At 50.6% G+C, this 17,980-nt stretch overlaps 1 protein-coding gene across 4 annotated transcripts in view; it reads right to left on the bottom strand.

Moving 5' to 3' along the window:
• The window catches only part of CREB3L1 (cAMP responsive element binding protein 3 like 1), a 46,311-nt gene extending 38,096 nt beyond the window's left edge, over positions 1–8,215 (bottom strand). For 2 of the 4 annotated variants that reach the window (XM_064462572.1, XM_064462575.1), the window contains exon 1: positions 7,868–8,214. In XM_064462572.1, coding sequence (XP_064318642.1) covers positions 7,868–7,975 — 108 coding nt within the window. In that variant the 5' untranslated portion in view covers positions 7,976–8,214. Of the gene's footprint in view, positions 1–7,867 lie in introns of all 4 variants that reach the window. The other 2 variants (XM_064462573.1, XM_064462574.1) reach the window with 2 other exon arrangements.
• Positions 8,216–17,980: the final 9,765 nt, after the last annotated feature.

Below are 17,980 nucleotides of genomic sequence, written 5' to 3'. Positions count from 1 at the left end.
AGCAATTTTGCTGAGGTAGTCAAGAATGAGTTTCCTCTGGAACAGGCTGGACAGTGATCATAATGAATGACCTCACATAAGCCATCACCTTTGAGCCCTAAAGATGGTACTAATTACCCCAGCACTGGTTTAAATTACATGCTAGTTTCAGGGAGAATAGCCCTGCACATTGCTTCCATCCCGTATGAGGGATTTCTGCAGTCTTAGAAAGTGAGAAAATAAAATAGGAAGAGAAAGAAAGAAGTGAAAAAGAGTGTGGATATCTACAGTTCCAACCTTCAGGAGACCCTTTTCTGGCAGAACAATGTGTCAAGATCAGTGTCAAGTATCTATCACTTGGACACTGACCAGACCAGAGCAGCTCCACATGATTTCAAAGGCAGACAGCCCTGGAGAGATTTAAGAAAACTGGAGTAAAAGGAGAAATGCAAAGAAATAGAAGAGAAGGTAGGTAAAGAAGTCAGAAAGGGATGGCTGAGAGGGGAAGGCTGGGGTGTTCATGTTGGCTCAGGAGACTACAGGCAAGGAAAACCTTAAATGATGTGACCCTACAGGAAAACAGAAGCAAAAAAAAATTTGTTTTCTTGAGCAGCTGGGAATAAGTTAGACAGATGTAAACACTGCATGGCAGACGTGGGGAGCAACTGGGTTGAAAGACACAGCTTGCCTTTCAGCATGCTACCTGAAGTCCCCTGCCACTCTGGCCATGCCCTCAGCTCCTCACAACCTTTCAGCTATTTCTGCTCTGAGGGTTGATGCAAAACATGCAGGCGTCAACCCAAGAAAACGCCTAACAACTCACAACACAAGTTGAGCTCCAAAGACAGGAAAGAGTAAGAAAAGGGCTCCATGCAAACACCCAGCCTGTCCTATTGCCAGGCTGAAAACACAATTGATGATTTCAGCCAGAGGATACTGAATGACATTAAAGTTGCATGCTCAGAAGTCACCAGCTGCAGCTGGACAGCCACAGTGCTAGCATGGAGGTCAGTCAAAAAACACAGCTTTGGGTCCACCCTTCCTCTCACTTCTCACCTGCCATGTGGAGACAGGAAATCCCAGCAGTTCAGATGTGTAAAGGAGGATAAATGAAGTCCCCAGAAGAAAGTTGGGATCACTGGGATATAGTAATCTGAGATTGCCCTGGAAGTGAGGACTAACACACTTGGCTCTTTCAATGGAGACCTCTCCTGAAAGAACAATGCTGGCCACAGGGTTGCCTGTGAAGCATCGGTGACTGCATTTGACCTTGTGACACAGACCTGGAATTTCCCTGGTAAATCTTCCAGCCAAATCAGACCAAGAGACAGCTCTTGGCCATCTCTTAGTGGAGCTGTAATGGTTCACTTCAGCCCTGGTGCCCTACCTGTTTCCCTATAACTGTCACCAACTGGCTTTTGCATCCCATTTGGTTTCATGCAGTGGACTGTCCACAACAGGACAAGGATGCACAGGCTTTAGAGGGCTGACTCATCCCTCCCTAAAATGCACTGGTGCAAGTCAGTCTTGAGAATCAAATCTTCATATTGAGCACAATCCTACCTGTGGTGATGAGAAGAGGACCTGCCACATGGTTGTCACAGAGACAACTCCAGAGAGTGAAGTGTCTTCATTCACTTCCTTTAGCACTGAGAGTTTTTTAAGTAGGAAATAAGTAATACACTAAATGCTAATTGAATACTACAGTCTGAAAACCTACAGGGGAGTGCTAAGAAAAAAGGAGCAAGCACAGGAGTAGACTGTTCTCAGAGGAAACACAGGAGTACATCACAGAGGTGTCAGCCTGGCCACAATTTGAGTATCAGGGCTGCATCTGTCACTATGAAATCACTACTTCTAAAATTTCACTTTAAGAGGCTGCTTCAGAAAAAACACTCTTTCCAAATTCCTCTCTCTACCAGAGACAGCTCCATTCCAGGCTTCAGTGAGAACAACGCAGCACCAGATGGGACCAGCACAGTGCCGGATGAGACCACGCAGTGCTGGATGGTACCAGTGCAGCCCTGGATGGGCAGCAGAAGGTGCTTTGCATCAATGAACCCAACACTTGTCATGGGACGCAGAAGCCACCAGACACCATGCGTAGGCACCCGTAACAGGAGGAGGTCCAATGGAACAGTCTCAGAAGCTTCCTACAGCCTGGTCTCTAGAGATGAGACCGCCTAGGTTTTCTCCTCTCTGAAAGTGGTGGTGGCATTGAATGCCTTATGCTGGAGGGGACGGGGATCAGCTGGCAGACATGACCCGAGCTGTATGTGACTCCAGCATCTCCCAGATGGTGCTGCTGACACCCTCTCTCAGTGGGAGTGGACTGTATGCACAGATGTGCTTCCACCCCCTGCCAAACCCTCCCTTTATTTACTCTGCAAGCACTTCACCGAAGTCCTTCCTGCTGCTCCCCACAATGACGATGGCTCTGCCTTCTCTGTTTAACTCCGTTTTGGACAAATGCCTTCCTGCACTCCTGCTCTGAGTTGCAACCTCTCCTCTAGCTCCGGCCTACCAGCGCATTAAAGGGTTCTCCCATTTTGGCTGAGATGAGTGTTTAGGCCAGTGGATCCCCAGCACATGCAGGCAGTTTTCCAACAGATGAAGGTTTGTATTTAGGAAGAGTATCCCAAATGTTTATCGGTTTCTTGGCAGCTAGGAGGGACACATGAATGATCCTCAGTCTCTGTGGAGAAAGTCTTCCAAAGGAAGTTCAAGTCTCTCCCCTCTTCGTCACCAAAATGGAAATGTGTTTCCTGGTGATGACCCTGTAAGGCTCAGAGAGGTGATGGTGCCGTAGGCTCAGAGACCCATGAACTGCTGTGTTCAGCTCTGGTTTCATCCTGCTGCTAACAATTCTGCAGGTGTTAAGTCCTGCTATGAGATGATGAGGAGCAGCATGGATGTGAAGTGGAGGAACCACAAGATGGATCCAAAGAGAGTCATGGAATAGGAAGATCTAATAACTATTATTTTAGGATTCTTTTGCATCAGGCCAGGTCTGATGGCCCCAGATACTCCATGAATCTCTGACTGGCAAGTTCCAAGTGAAATTCAAAAAAAAAAAGTCTTGCCTTGCCCAGTATTTGGCTGACTAACCAGGGATGTGTAACTGACCTTACCAGGCATGGGAATAGAGGGCTAAAATGCTTTCTGCGTGTGTCCCCACAAGTGACTACCACCAGTCCCAGGGACCCAGCCTCCCACTACAGCAGAGCTCTCCTCTCTAGCAGCTGGAGGGGGTGAGAAGCGGATGACCAAATCTGCCTGAGGTCTTCATTGTCACTGTGTGCGGAGATGGTGGGAGAGAGCTTACACATCATGAAGCTCACTCAGACCAAAGATCAGTCCAAGACCTAAGCACCACTTAAGTGCTATTTATGTCCCTGTAGTAGGCATAAGAGGAATAGAAGGGTGTACAGGCCTCTTGCGAGAGCAACGGTCATCCATGGTGAATAGCCTCTCTTTATCTTCAGGGAAAGCTGCCCCTAGACATTGCACCAGCCTGCTCGCTACATACAGCCCTGCTACTTCCCTCCTTTCTTCAGGCTGGGACAATATTATAGGAAAAAGCACACGGTAGGCAAAAAAGTTAGTTTGCACTCAAGGAGCAACCCACAGGGACAAGCAGTTGTTCTCCCATTCTGCTGGCTCCAGAAGATGCCGCTTGTCCCCTTGCCCAGGCATACAGGATCACACAGTGAAAGAGTGTGTTACCGTGCATTCCCCAGAGGACCCGTGTCAGCACTACTGAGACAGCCTGAATTGCCATTTTGCATCTTCTAATAGCAGAGGCCTCGACCAGCATATAGGCTATTTTCTTTTTGCCTTGATGTCTGCCTTTTGAAGGAGGTACAGAATATGCTTTGAAAAGCATAAAGTAAAAATGGAGCTGTGTTTACACGAACATCCAAAGTAATCTTTGAAGGCATTTTTTTCACACCATAAAATACAGAAACATAGTGAAGAAACAGACCCACTGGGGTACTGGGTTAAAAAGAAACACATGCCTCCTGTTCTGCTGGTTAATTCTGGCTTCATTCTGACAGCAGTGTGTCACAAACCCAGCGAAGCACAGTGGTGAATCTGACTCAGAAGATAAGGCTTTTAGAAGATTTTCACTGCACTGATAAGGGCTGAGGGAGAAAGTAAGAGCTCTCTGAGTGCAGCTGTAATAGACTGGAAGTGAATAGATGGCTGCTCGCAGGAATGACCAGAAATGCTGGACCAGACAGGAGACAGACAGGTGAAATTGATAAGCAGAGACTACATGAAGGATTAGCCTCATTTATGGTGGGTCCTTGTGGCAGAAAAAAGATGAGCAAAGTTGCCTAAGTTCAAGGGCAGTAGGTGGCCTCCTGCGCAAAAGGAGACTGATAATGTTATTAGTAGCCATCATATGTAAGTCCGGTTTTAGCAGAAGCTAAGTGAAGTAAAAAGAAGCATTTTGTGCCCCTTGGAGATTTCCCCTCCAAGTACCAAGCAGATACCACTTCCTTAATATTAAAAAACAAACAAACAAACAAACCTTCATCACATAATCCCAGACTCACGCAGGTTGGGAGGTAGCTCAGGAGGTCTCTAATCCAACCTTCTGCTCAGAGCAGGGTTCACACTAAATGCAGACCAGGTTGCTCAGGGCTTTGTCCAGATAGGTCTCAGAAACCTCCAAGGAAGGAGCTTCCACAGTGTCTCTGGCAGCCTCTTAATTGACCTCACAATGAGAAATTGCTTCGTTATACCCAGTCTAAGCCTCCCCCGTTCCAGTTTATGACCACTCATCCTCCTGCCATGCACTTAGGTAAAGAGCCTGGCTCCATCTTCTCAGTAGCTTCCTCACCAGTGCAGGCAGGTGGCTGCTGGGTCCCCCTGGATCTGCCTCTTCTCCAGCTGAGCGAGCCCAGCTCTCTCAGCCACTCCTCACAGGAGAGGTGCTCCAGCCCCCAACTATCTCAGTGATCATTCCCCTCCACGCACTCAGATTTATCAACATCTTTCTGGTACCAGGCAGTCCAAAACCAGACATTGTATTTCTGACACAGTTTTAGGATTGTCAAAAAAAGGGGGATAATCACACCCATCAGTTTATCTGCTGCTGCCCTCCTTGGTAGCTTCTAGCCTTTGCCACTGGGACACAGCATTGTTCCACGAGCCCTGGTGGGTCAGCCACCCATCCTATGGGCAGGAGACGGTATTTGGCCTTGCTGAATTTCATGAGGTTTCTGGCGACCCATTCCTCCCACGTGTCGAGGTCCTTCTGAATGGCACTCCCACACTTATTCAAATTCTTTTTTTTTTTTTCCTGTTTCAAGCACACAGACCTTTTTGAGGATGCGTCTACAGATGTTCCTCCATTACTTCTTTGTCACAACTTTAGATGAACAATCCAGGGAACCATTTTTTTAAAGACCAAGATGACTCATTAGGAGTGCTAAGGTTCAGGAAAGGAGAGTAGTTTAGAGACGTAACTCTTGCCCCAAAGGAGCACAGCTTCTGCAGTAAGGTTCATCCATCTTTTCTTTCGGCTTCCTTTCTGAACAGAAGAAATCATCCTCAGGAAAAGTTTCATACTGGCATTTTATGGCCAAAATTCCTGGCCTGCCCTAAGAAAAATGCTTGCTGAACAATATCTGGAAAAGTTTGCCCATCTTTGAAGCAAAGGCACTGGCAACTTTGTGAGCTATTGTGCACGGTGATGCTTTGCACAGTTCTTTGTAAAAAGAACTCCTCAACACATCTCAACATCCCAGGAGGTCTGCTGGATTTAGTAAGAAAATGTAAGCATGTTCCTTCCCCCCATGTTGTTATGCAGGGTGAGAACAAAGAGGGTGGTGTATTGTGTTCTGGCTCTTGTATCACCAACAGATTTGGTTAGCGAGATGTGGCTACAGAATCTCTTATATTTATCATCTGCAGGAAGAGAAGGTATCAGCTTGACTCTGCACTCCAGCAGAAGATTGTGGTGCTGGCAGCTGGGAAAAAAAAAAATCCACAAAAGCATTTCTTTTTCTACTTGTAAGCTGAGCACAATGACGCCTGAGTCACCGCAACCTAGTTAACGTGAAGGCAAGGACTTGGAGAAGCAGCTTTCCAAGCAGAAAGGCCATTTAAATGCGGCAGGACGGAGCCAGCCTGCACAAGGCTGCTGCACACTTTAAACACACTGTCCAGGCAGGTGGCACCAGATGGCACTCTTACACAAAAGCTTCTTTTTCACCGGGTCTCCTTGCAGGCAGTTGTATTTAAGATATAAAGAGGTACTACATATATTGGTTAGGGGTTCCCTGACTTCTGACCACAGCCCCTGTTGCACCTAGGTAAAAGGGCTGGTGCCAATACCTACTACTTTTACTTTGGTAGGGGAATAAATGGTCCTGGCATAAAGCACTTGGTATCAGCACAGCTTCATCCACGCTGGATGTATATGGAATTATGGAAAGCACGAGATTCCTAACAACTGGTCTCTCAGATATGAGCAGGCAAGGCCTCACAGTGCTAGCAAGCGCTCAGTCTCGGGGTGACGAGACATTGGAAGGTCTGCCTGAGCCCAGAGGGACTCTGCTGCCTCCTGTAGAGCCCGGCCAGAGTCAGCCCTTGAGGCACGGTATTATCTTGGAGATTAGGAGCTGGTGAAATTTGTAAGAGATGGGGCTGCCTGCATAATCTCGTTCCCAGACCGGTGTGCCTCTACCCACTGAGTGTGGGACGCTTATATATGTAAATTCTGCATCTCACTTTCTTCTCCACAGGAGAGGCAGCACAAAAGGCTTTGGGTACCTTCTGTGTGGCAAAGCAGAAGTGGATTCATCAGGTGTTTAACGGCTACAGCCCTCCTCTCTCTGTCCCCTGCTTCTGTGTCGTGGTGCTGGCATCTCCCCCGCTCCCACTGCAAGGGCAGTCCTCAGAGACCCTCACGGCGCTACTCTGGGAACACAGGAGGTGCCACTATTGTGACAAGGCATAACAAGCCGTGGGTAAAACCCCTCCGTCTGAGGCAAGCACGCTGTCCCACGGCTGCAGCTGCTCAGGGGCTGGTGGAGCCTCGAGTGCAGGCAGTGCCCACTGCCCAGCGCCGGACGATGCCCTCACCCTCACCTCAAGCCACCTCAGGGCTGCGTCTTCCCTGGCAGAGAGGCTGCAGGATTCGCGGCACAAACTCCCACAGAAAGCTTGGGCAGGAGAGCAAAGAGCCTGTGTGCGCTGCTGAGGGAGAGCTGCTGGACGGAGGACTCGGAGGACTCCTCCGAGAGGCTGGGCAGTTTCCCTAGAGGTGAACAATGCCCCTTTGGTTTCTTGGGACTGGCAAGGGATTTTCCTCCCAAGTCACTCTCACCCTTCTCTCCAGAGTAAATCAGCCCAGCCTTAACGCCAAGCAGGAGATGCTTCATCTCCCAAATGCTGCTCTGAGGAAAAGTTACAAGCGAACGAGAGTGGAGGTGCCGAGCCCGAGGGTCTCCCGACGGCGCCCGGCCGTGCCCCGGTCCCGCCGGCGCTGAGCCGCGGCAGGTTGTGCGCTCCCCGCCGGGGGCCGCACGCTTCTCCCCCAGCCACCCGGCTCAAAAAAAAAAAGCGCATTGTAATGAAAAAAAGAAAAAAAACAACTGTGGGTGCCCAGCGGGGTCTCCGCGGGGTCCCCGGGGCCGGTCCCAGGGGGGCGCGGCGCTGGCTGTGTGCGGCGCGGGGGCACCCCGGTACCAGCATCCCCGGGGACACTCCACGTTGCGGGGGCAGGACCCCGGCACACGCAGCCCCTGGGACCCCCGTCCCCGCTGCTGGGGCTGCGGCCGCCCTCCCAGGGCCGCCCCGGCGGGGAGGGGCGGCGAGAGCCAGGGCGGGGGGGGGGGACACACGACACAGGGGACTGCCGCCGGTCCCTTACCACATTGTTGAGGAAATCCGCCTCGTTGAAGTCGCCGAGGTCGAGAAAACCGGTGCCAGCGGCTGGAAAGAGCCGCTCGGCGGGGAAAGGCTCCAGGATACTGTCCATGGTGCCCGGGGAGCGGGGGCTCGGCCGCCCCCCGCGCTCCACCGGCCGGGCTCACAGCGGCGGAACGCTCCCGCCCGCCCCCCGGCGGCGGCGGCCCATGGGGCGGGCGGCGGGGGGAGCGGGCCGCCTACCGGGGAGGGGAGCACCGAGCCGGCGGCCCGTCCAGGGCGGCTGTCAGTGCCCCCGCTGCCGAGGGGCCGGGCGGGACCCGGCCGGCCGCGGAACGCCCCTCGCCCGCTCACCGGGAGCCGCCGGGGCGGGACTTCCCTCGCCGACACCCCCTTAAGGCAGCGCGGCGGCGGTAACATCCCCCGCAAGACCGGGGAGGGGGTCCCAGGGTGACGCCAGTATCTGGCAGAGCCATTTCAGTTCGATGACCTGAACAAACCCTCCCTTCGCAGCTGTCCCCACCGGCAGAAACGCGGTGGGAGTCTCTCCGGTGGCCCCCCTGCATCCCCCAGGGGAGCAGAACCGGGAGAAGGGGATCTTGCGAGGGGTCGGTGCCCGAAGGGGACCCACAAGCCCTGCAAGCGGGGAGATCTCCTCGTCCTGGCTCTCTGCAACGGGCTTGCAGGTAAGCAGCAGCAGCCCATGTGGCTGCTCTGTAATTAAAGAGTTGGACACCATTAAAGAGCTTCTGGAAGATTATATGGCTTCAGATAAATAGGATTATGGATCCCTGTCCTCTCTGATCCTTACTCCAACCAATGCTCAAGAAAACCACTTATAATAAACCTGTTGAACACGCCCTGATGTTTTATTAATCTGTCCCCTCTTTCACGGCTCCACAGGGAACGCACTGGAGTCACAGCCCCCGGCAACGGCTGTCTTGGTCATGGGCATATGGAGAAAAAAACCCACAGGCAGCAGTGCATCTCTCCTGGAAGAAACCTAGATGAAAGTTGCTGACAACAAGGGTCATGGTGGGGAAGCGCAGATTTGAGGCTGGCCGGAGCCTGTGCTTATACCAGATGCTGGGTTTCTGTTCCTCCAGCCAGCTGGGCTCTTGCTCCACACTCCCCATAGGTCTCAGGACTAACAGCACAACCCAAGGTGCTCCTTGGGTACTCGTAGCACAAGCAGCCGTACGCTGCCTCCTGCACATAAAAGCCTTCATACTTGCACACGCAACAGGCTCTTACGGTTACATCTACTTTTACCTTACGTTTCAGTCAAGGGTAAAGAGCCTTTGGGTAAAAGGATCAGAGTCATGCATTCAGCCAGGATGGCGTTGTGCTAGGAGAATAATGCTGTTCCTCCTTCCTTAATGGTAAAGAAACCTCTTTGTCAATGTGGGTGCCACTGGGTTTAAAAAGGGGAACACAGAAAGCTTTGCCGCTGTAAGATGGGGAGAAGAAATATGTCCAGACTCTTCATCAAGAAGCAAACCTCTATCTCCAAGCAAGGCGAAAGGCGTCTTTCCTTTAACGTCCCAGTCAGCAGGGTTCTGGGCTGCAGGGGGCAGAAGGCCCACGCCCCAGGACAGCAATGGGATGACAGCCCAGGGTCATGGAGCACAGGCAGAGCCACAGCAGGGGCAGCTTCCCACCTCCCGCCACTAACCGAACACAGGTATCGCTTCCCTAACTGTGAAGACCCATCGATGAAACCGAGAATTTCTTGTTGACCACCTCACCCAAGGTAACACAAGGAAGCCTCTCCTCCGGGCCCATGCTGTATTTGTCCTCAGCGCCAGGCTGAGGAAGCTGAGATAGTGTCAGCTCCAGCGACTGTTTGCACAGCATGGGTGGCAGTGTCATCAGAAAGGGTCAAGCAAAGTAAACCTCACTTGTTTGTCTGCGCTCTGAAGGAAAAATGCTTTGGCACATTCAGATAGGGATTGCGAAGTCCATTCGGAAGATTAGAATAGCTTGAAAAAAAAAGAAACTGCCTGCCCTGAGACCCTGCTTTTATTTAATACTTTTAGTACTGACCATAACTGCCCTGGCCGCAGCTCCCCTGTCTATTGCTGCTGCACCTCTGTGGGCAAGGAAGGATTACAACGAACCTCCCTTTTTTGATATCGTGCTGCAAAGCTGCTCTGTCCCATCTTGGAGAGCTCTGATAAGGAACCCCATCCCTAGCACGTGTGTAGAGCTTTGAAGTGGACATTTTCCCCACATCAGACATGAGTGCAGTCCACTACAGGCAACGCAAACCTTGCCTCTGTGCTCAGAGGGTGTCACCACTGACCCTCTGGGGCCAAAAAGGAGAGGCATTTCTGCCAGCGAGCAGTTTTGTGCTCCAAAAGAGACCTGAGGACAGGGAAAGCATTGATGGGGCGCGGGGAGGGGATCGTAATTTGGAAAGACTCAAGATGTGCTGCTGCAGCCAGCAAGAGGTGCCTGCAGCGAGGGGGGAAAGGACGGGCTGAGCGACACTGCTGCAGAAGAGGCCTGGCTACTGCAGCGCTTCCAGCACTTGAGCAGTGTTGGCAGCATCACGTGGCTGTGAAAAAGGCAAATGCTACACTGCGATAGAAATGTGGAATCCTCATACAAAACCTTTAAGACAGGACCTTCCCCTTCGGCTCTGCAGAGGACCAGTGCAGAATGTGGTAGCCAAAATGCTGTGCCCATCTGGGGTGTCACCCCTTGAGCAAGGTGGGGAGTAACTGGGCTGGGTCCAGAGGAGGGCAGTGGGAATGACTGGAGAAAAAGGGGACCCTAAAAAAGGACTGAGAGAATTGGGTTACTTTGGTCTGAAAAGAAGACTCTCATACCAACAGTCTTTAGGCACTCAAAGAGCTGCAGGAAATAGGAAGGCAAGAATTGCTCTTCCTTGCCACACGGGAGGGGACAAGCAGCACCAGACGAGTGCCAGGGAAGCAGCAATGTCACCCTCACCAGAGCATCTTTAAAACCAAGTTCTGCAGCCATCTCTTAGGACGCAGGTACAGCTGATCAGAGGGCAACCTTGGGGCAGGGGCTGAATCACATGATCTCTCAAATCCCTTTTCAGCCTTATTTTCTCTGGTGTTATATATTTAGATTTATTTGCAATCTGATGGCAGCAGGAAAGCTCAATGGCAACCAAGTACATTTAGACTGAGCAAGTCTCAAACTCACAGCAGATAAGCCTTCCCGGCCTCACAACATTCGATACTGCAAATGCACGTGTATGACCAAGCTCATTTTATCAGTGCTGAGAAGTGAATCACCAACCCAGTTATCGTAAGAAATGGATCCTGCTCTCCTGTGCTTCATCCTGCCAGGCCTTGCTGCCACTGCCTGCCTTTATACCCACGGACAGAGAACTGCAGGTTCTCATCGTACCACCTTGCATTTGCTTGGCCTTCACCCTGCACTGCCGTGAGACGTGCAAGACAAGGGAGGCAGCCCCTGGGTTTGAACACACGCACAGCAACCCAGGCCACTTTGCAGCCTGCAACACTGAAGCTTTCGGTTCCCCGCCCCCAGTCTGAGCCAGGAGGTTTCACAAACTCATCAAGGATGAGTGTTTCTTGAGGAATGTGGGGTGAATTGCCTGTACCAGTGATTTTTGGTTTGCTCCACGCAGGCTCCATTGTTAGAGGAGGGGTCGTCTGCCTGGGGTTTGCCCTCATTTGCAGCATGGAGAGCCGGCATGGGAATGATTCATGCTGTTAGAGCCACTTGCTTTGGGTGTCAGGCTGCCTTTTTAGGACTGCCTAGCAGATAATTTACTTCAAGTCTGGCAAAAGATACTGTTTGTCCTGTTTATTTTTCCAGCTTTGGTGTTCACACGGATGGAATAGCTGGTTTCTGCCACAACCACCTTCCTAGCCACGAAGGCTTTCTGGAGCCTTGCAGGCTCCATACTTTGGCCCTTCAGTAGCTTTTCATAGCAGTCCGTCCTGTCTTTATTTCTCTCCAGCTTTCTCTGCACTCGATTACCTCCTGTTTTATTGCTTGGGAGTGTTTTTGCCCACTGTTTTGTGCAATACAAACACGGGGAGCAGCTGTGTCGTAGGTCTCCTCTGTTCCTGAGGTCCCATCGAGAACAAAGTGAGGATGAAAATGGGACTTTCAACCTAGTTGAAAGAAGAGGTGCTGCAGTCCCCAGACAGCCCCTTAGGAGTCAGGCCGTGTGTGATGGCACAAGCGGATACAGACCCAACACTCAGGCTGTCGTTTCTTCATTTAGTTTTTGTGGGAACAATTCAAAGCCCATGAAGAAGTCAAGATAGGAGGAGAGGAATCCAGCAAAACACCCTCTAGAAAAAGATAACTTTCAAGGAAGGACTTGCAAATGCTGGAGCCTTTCTCCGCCCTCTGCTCCACAGCCCCGCCTCATCCGGGAAATCCGGCTCCCTTTTGATTTTCTTCCAGCGGATGGTTTAAACTCTCTCTCAACACACACACTTCTCCCTCCAGCCAGCTTCAGCCGCTTTCTATTTCCTCCTTCCTTCTGGGTGCTGATCCCCAGCCAGGCACCCAGCACACCTACTCCCGCCGCCAGCGAGCAGCAGTGGGACAGGGAGGGCAGCCAGCAAGGAAATCACACCTATCTCAGCTCCCTGCTAAAACCAGAGAAAGGGGGAGGGGGGAGACCTGTGAAACCTTCATAAATCTACTGCCACAGCTCAAAGAAGGAAAGAGTTGTGTTGTGCCTGTTGCTTTGCGTGCAGCTACCCAGGACTGGTGCCGCATCAAATGAAATGTCTGCCTGCAAGTAGACATGTTTCATCAGTAACCAAAGAGTCTGGATAGGCGTGGGCCATGCGAGAGCACTCGAGTGAGCTGCAGACACACACGTGTGCATGTGCTAAGGTAACATATGCCATGACTTGTGCTTTTTCCCCCCTCTTTCTTGAGAAGTAGAGGGGAAAGTGAAGAGCATATTAATTGCATGTTTTCATATGGCAAGAATCCATGAATGCTGTGGTTTCAGTGAGCACCCTAATGCTATGTGGGGAATGAAAGGGAAGCCACAGAGCTCAGTGCTGCAATTATTATTCTTTCTGGGGTGAACTTAGGGCCCTCAGATAAATTTAAATTGGCCTTGCAAGGGGGAATGCAAGACCTAGGGAAAGGAAAGTCTTCAACACATGACACCAGAACCTAGTAATGTCCCTCTGTGGAACCCCTTCAGCCTCCGGGGAACACGGCTGAGCTGCCTGCAGCAGGATTAGGTACATTGGAAAGTAAAGCCCCAAAATAGTAAATGGGTATTTAATAAAAGATGAGAACTGAAAACTCACCACTTGGAAAGAAACTGATAATGGGGGGAAAAAAAAAATCACCTTGTACCTCCTTCACTTCTTCATGGCAGGCTAAGAATGTTTCTTTGCCTTGTCACACACAATCTGCCCTCCCTGCTCTATACCTCAGAAAGAGTGGAGACTGACTTTTATTTTTTTTCCTGGAAATCTCCCTGGAGAACCAGGCAACTTTGAGGATGACTAACTGAATGAAGAGGAACTTCAGTATGACTGCATCTCCTTCCAGCAGTTTGTCAGCATTTGAAGACTCTGTAACTGACTCTCCTCCAGGCAATTCAGGTGAATGGGAAGCTATAGAACAGCAGAGGAGGGTAGCTGCCCATGCGCTCATTTTTATTTACTCTAACAGGCTTCTAGCCTGCATGGTTGCAAGGCCAGCTTGCAGAAGGGATCAAGGTAGCCTTCATGGGGCTGCAGACAACCTAAAGAGCCATTCTGAGGGGGCTGTATTGCCTCATTTCTCTTAACTGCTTCCTACATCTCAAACCTTTTCCCAGGAGGAATGAGGAGTATAGCTGCACACCTTATTTGATTGAATTTTACCCCAACAAGATAACCTTGCATCAAGGAGTGGGAAGCAGATGGCTTTGGTGCAGGAAGGAGCTGAAGAGCTGCTGGAACAGGACTAGCCAAGTTGGGGGCAAGGAGACTCCAACAGCTCTGCTTCAAGACACTGCAAGCGCCATGTGAAGACAATTCCAAAACCCGCGTTACCTGCATGATGACTAGGGGGAAATCCCTGCTGATTTGTGCCATTTAGCGCCTCGGGCACAGTGGAGAAATCAGACACTCGTATCTTGGCTACGTGCAACAGGATCTGCCCCAATCAGAGCCAACCACACCCGGCACACGCCAGCTGGTGGGGAGAGTCGGGGGGCAGCATTCCCTGCCAAGGGTTAAAAGCAAGGTCCAGATCCACAAGTAGTCCTGCTGAGGAGAAAAGCACAACCCAGCAATTCAGGCATGTCTCACCCCCGTTCAAATGACATTGTTTCAGTGCTGTCTGCCGCGCCCCTCACTGGTAATTACAGACTTTCACTACAGGGGAAAGAGAGACACGGCGGAGGAAACCTTCATTACAGACTTATCTCCTAGAGCAAAAGCAACCCCAGTGTAATGTCTGGGGCACGTTGCCAGGACCAGCCACCAAAGCAAAATGCTTACATTTAGGACAAAAATAAAAGGGGTAGAAGTGTTAAGTGATTTGGGAAGATCAGAAGCCCACCAGTTTGGCTGCTGTACAGTGCTGGGCGTGGGGAGGACTTTGGAGGAACTGGAAAGCCACCCTACTTTTAATTGGTGCGGTTTGCATCTTACATTCTTCCTTCCTTCCTCCTTCTCCACATGCTTATGTCCCCTGATGTCTGCGTGTTGTCCCTTTGTCACCCCTGGCAAACACCAGTGGGCTGGGAAGGGATGGTTTCCCTAGGCTTCCTAGCTTGACATTCCTCAAGGGGGCAGAAAAAGCTGTAGGTGTCCTTGGCTGACCCCTCTCCCCTTTGCACACCTAATTACAATATATGCTAAAGAACAGGCTTCTTGTATCCAAAGCTGGGGGCTCCTTCTCACCTCCTATCGCAGGGGCCCAAAGTTCAAGCTCTGTTAGAAAGGATGCGGGAGGATACGGGGAGGGTTTTTCTTCCCAGTAGGACACTCCCGTTACAGCCCATGGCTGTTTCCCATCGCTCGGGCCATCTCTCAGACCTACCCACAGAAAGGATGACACCTTCTCTGGCAAACATGGTCTCATTCCATCTGTTTTCTTCCTCATCCCAACTTTCTGTCTGCAAGTGATGTGTTTCCCATCTAAGTTGCTGTTCTTACACCTGGGCATTCACACATGTGAAACTGGGAATTGCTATCATGGCATAGTTAGCTCAGTGTTTGGGGGAGAGCTCCTTTCAGCCACAGACTCTTCCTGCAGAGCCCATTCTTGAGCTGGTGGTAACACCTTGTTCTTGCAGGATCTGGGGATTGATGCTGGATTAGAAAGATCCTTTAGACCTAGAGGCCTTGTTCCCAGGCAGCTAACCGCAGGGATGGGAGAGGACCGGGAGGAGAAAAGCATTCTGTCAGGTTGCTATTAAAATGTGTCTGGGGAACTGGCTGAATTTTAATTGTTCTTTCCTACTCGGTGAGCGAGCACAGGAAAAGATTTACCTTCTGGCCTTTCCATTTGGGCATGTTGACATTTCCAGGCGGCACGTTCCTCTGATGGAGAGGTTTGACGTCAGGTGGGCTGATTAAAGCCTGCAGTGCCTCTGACTCATTTGGCTACGGCCTGTGCAAGGGGATTTGTAACACATCTCATCTCTTTCTATCACTCATTATGGTTGGTTTTAAACAAATAAAGCTAAGTTCAATTCACAACTTCAGGGAGGACGCAGCTCGGCTCCAGCTCAAATACGTATTTCCATGGCAACAGATGCTGTCAGGCACACGCAGAAATGTCACTCTTGGCAGCAACTCCCCTCCCAGCTCTCCCTGCCCAAGTGGCACACGGGGCTGGGGCTAGCAACAGGAAGGCAGTGTGGAGCTGGCACTGCCCGTGCCACTTCAGCATGCAGCTGCATTTGGGAGCAGCCCGGTACTGGCATTGCTGCTCTCCCAGCCTCAGGAGAGCTCACCTGAGTGAGCCAGCCACCCTCTCACTGAGCAAGAACTGCCTTGGGGGAAGCCCTGGTAAGTGGGGTTTGCAGAGCTCACTGCTTGACCAGCATTTCCAGGCTGCAAAGCCCTACTGTGTGTTCTTCAACCTGCAAAAAGGAAGAAAAGGAGTTCCTGGGTCAACAGGTCTCATACAGCTGCAACCAAGCATGTAACGCAACCTTCTTCATGCACTGATCAAGCTCCAAAATAAAGAGATAAAAATTATCGGCTGCCTTGCAGAAGTCCCACTGAGCAAACCCCTCACATTTGCTAGGTAGATACCCAGCAAGGAAACAGAGGCACAGAGAGATGTGGTTTCTCCAGATGACTGGGGGTAGATAGGTTAGGCAAGGCAGGGCAGGGCAGTGGAGTCCCTGGCTCCTCTGTCCCAGAGTACCTGTCTCCTTGGCATGCTGAGTGTGGTCCCTTTGGTGCTTCCGTGTCCTGTACAGCTCTTGATTCATTGAGAGCTTGAGTATGGCAGCAGTCCAAAACATGAAGCATGAAACATGCCCAAAGGCAGCAGCACTAAGGAAAAGGCTCTCTGAAGTGCTCAAGAACCCACTGCCTGCAGCACCGCGCCTGTTCATCTCTAACATTCGCTGATGCACAAGAGAAATGAGAGGTTCTGGTTTGTGTGGCAAACGGAGCTAACAGCGCTGCCAGATCTTTCTTTCTCCAGGCATCTTAGGACATTTAGTGGTTTTCTTAAAGCCTGAACACCTGGAGTCCTAGGAACATGGAAGCTTCTCACCTCCCCTGCTCTTTTCTTAGGTGACTTCTGATGGTTGTAGGGAACTGGCTGAAAACGCACCCCCAGCTACAACACAGGCGGGCAAACCTAAGAAACCATCATTTACTGGTTTCAATCCTATTATTTTTAGGCCAACCCCATTGACTGAGCTCTTAATTTGTGGGGGAGCACCACGCATGTGGGGAGGTACTTGGGCGCTCTCCTACTGTCCTGATCTGCACAAAGAGGCAGCATATGGCCCGTTGCGTATTTTGGAAGGGGCAGAAAACAACTTGAGCCAAGAATCAAGTCTCCTCACATAGATCACTAGGATTCAGGAATGATTTCTAGGCTAATCCTCATTTTGCAGGTTTAATGCTTCCCCAGCTGGGGTGCCAAGTCACTTTTTCTACCACAGCTGATTTGAAATTAACCTTGCCTCCTACAGTCACTGCACCCTGTCACATCAGGGAACTTAACAGCAAAAAGAAGAGTCTGAACACGTGAAATATTTTTATGACTGCATAGATTGAGCCACATTTCCATGACAAATCACTGAAATCTGAGAAATCTAATTTACAACACAAATTCCTTTCTTTTGTGTGTCTTTCCTAAATCAAATTCAAGTCAGAAACTCTCTGGGTTCTGCAGCAACTCTAATCTAGCAAAACTGTGGGTGTAAGAGGGATGAAAAACAATTGCATGAGGTCTCCAGGGTTGGTCCACAATGACTCCAAACCTTAAATTGCTCATCCCTTGAGCGTGGTTTACAACTGCAATGGATCCCAGAGGAGCTGTGTAACCAGCACTTAAATAAAGGGGAGGCAGCAAGCCCTCCTGAATCAGTGGCATCTGTTCTGGGAAGGGCTGACCCAGAGACAGCCACAGCAAGAAGGTACTGAAACCCACTGTCTCCTCCTAGAAACAGAATTGAAGGTCACAAAGTAAAGACCCTTGCAAACAGTGCTGGCCTCCGATTAAAAATAAATCCCTTTCATGCACAGTGGTTTGAGAAGGAGAAATACCGAACTGTGGTGAAAGCTTGGAGAGTTGATGGCTCAGCATCTTGGAATGAAAACACAAGTGGCATCAATTCAGGTAGAGTATTTTACCCCCGGCCTTTGGCATCAAGGTACAGACATGTTCCCTCCTCTTACACTTAACTTCTGTCACAGTAAGAGTGATTTTTATGGTGCTTTCTTCTGGGAGCAAATGTGAAAGCCACTCAGTCTCAGGAACGACAGAGATGAAAGGCTGCTTGGTGTCCTACCCACGCCACCTCTGGAGCCAGGTAAATCATGATCCTCTGTGGACAGTTGGTGCTTTGCCCCAGTACAAGAATTCGCATCATTATTTCCAAGTGACGGGGGCTGCCGCTGCCTCTTGCCAGAATAATAAACAAAACCAGTGCTGTGGTGTG

This window comes from Phalacrocorax carbo, chromosome 10 (assembly GCF_963921805.1).
Source record: "Phalacrocorax carbo chromosome 10, bPhaCar2.1, whole genome shotgun sequence".
Lineage (NCBI taxonomy): Eukaryota > Metazoa > Chordata > Aves > Suliformes > Phalacrocoracidae > Phalacrocorax > Phalacrocorax carbo.
Note: the sequence above shows the minus strand (reverse complement) of the source record. Positions and strands in the feature narration are given on the sequence as shown.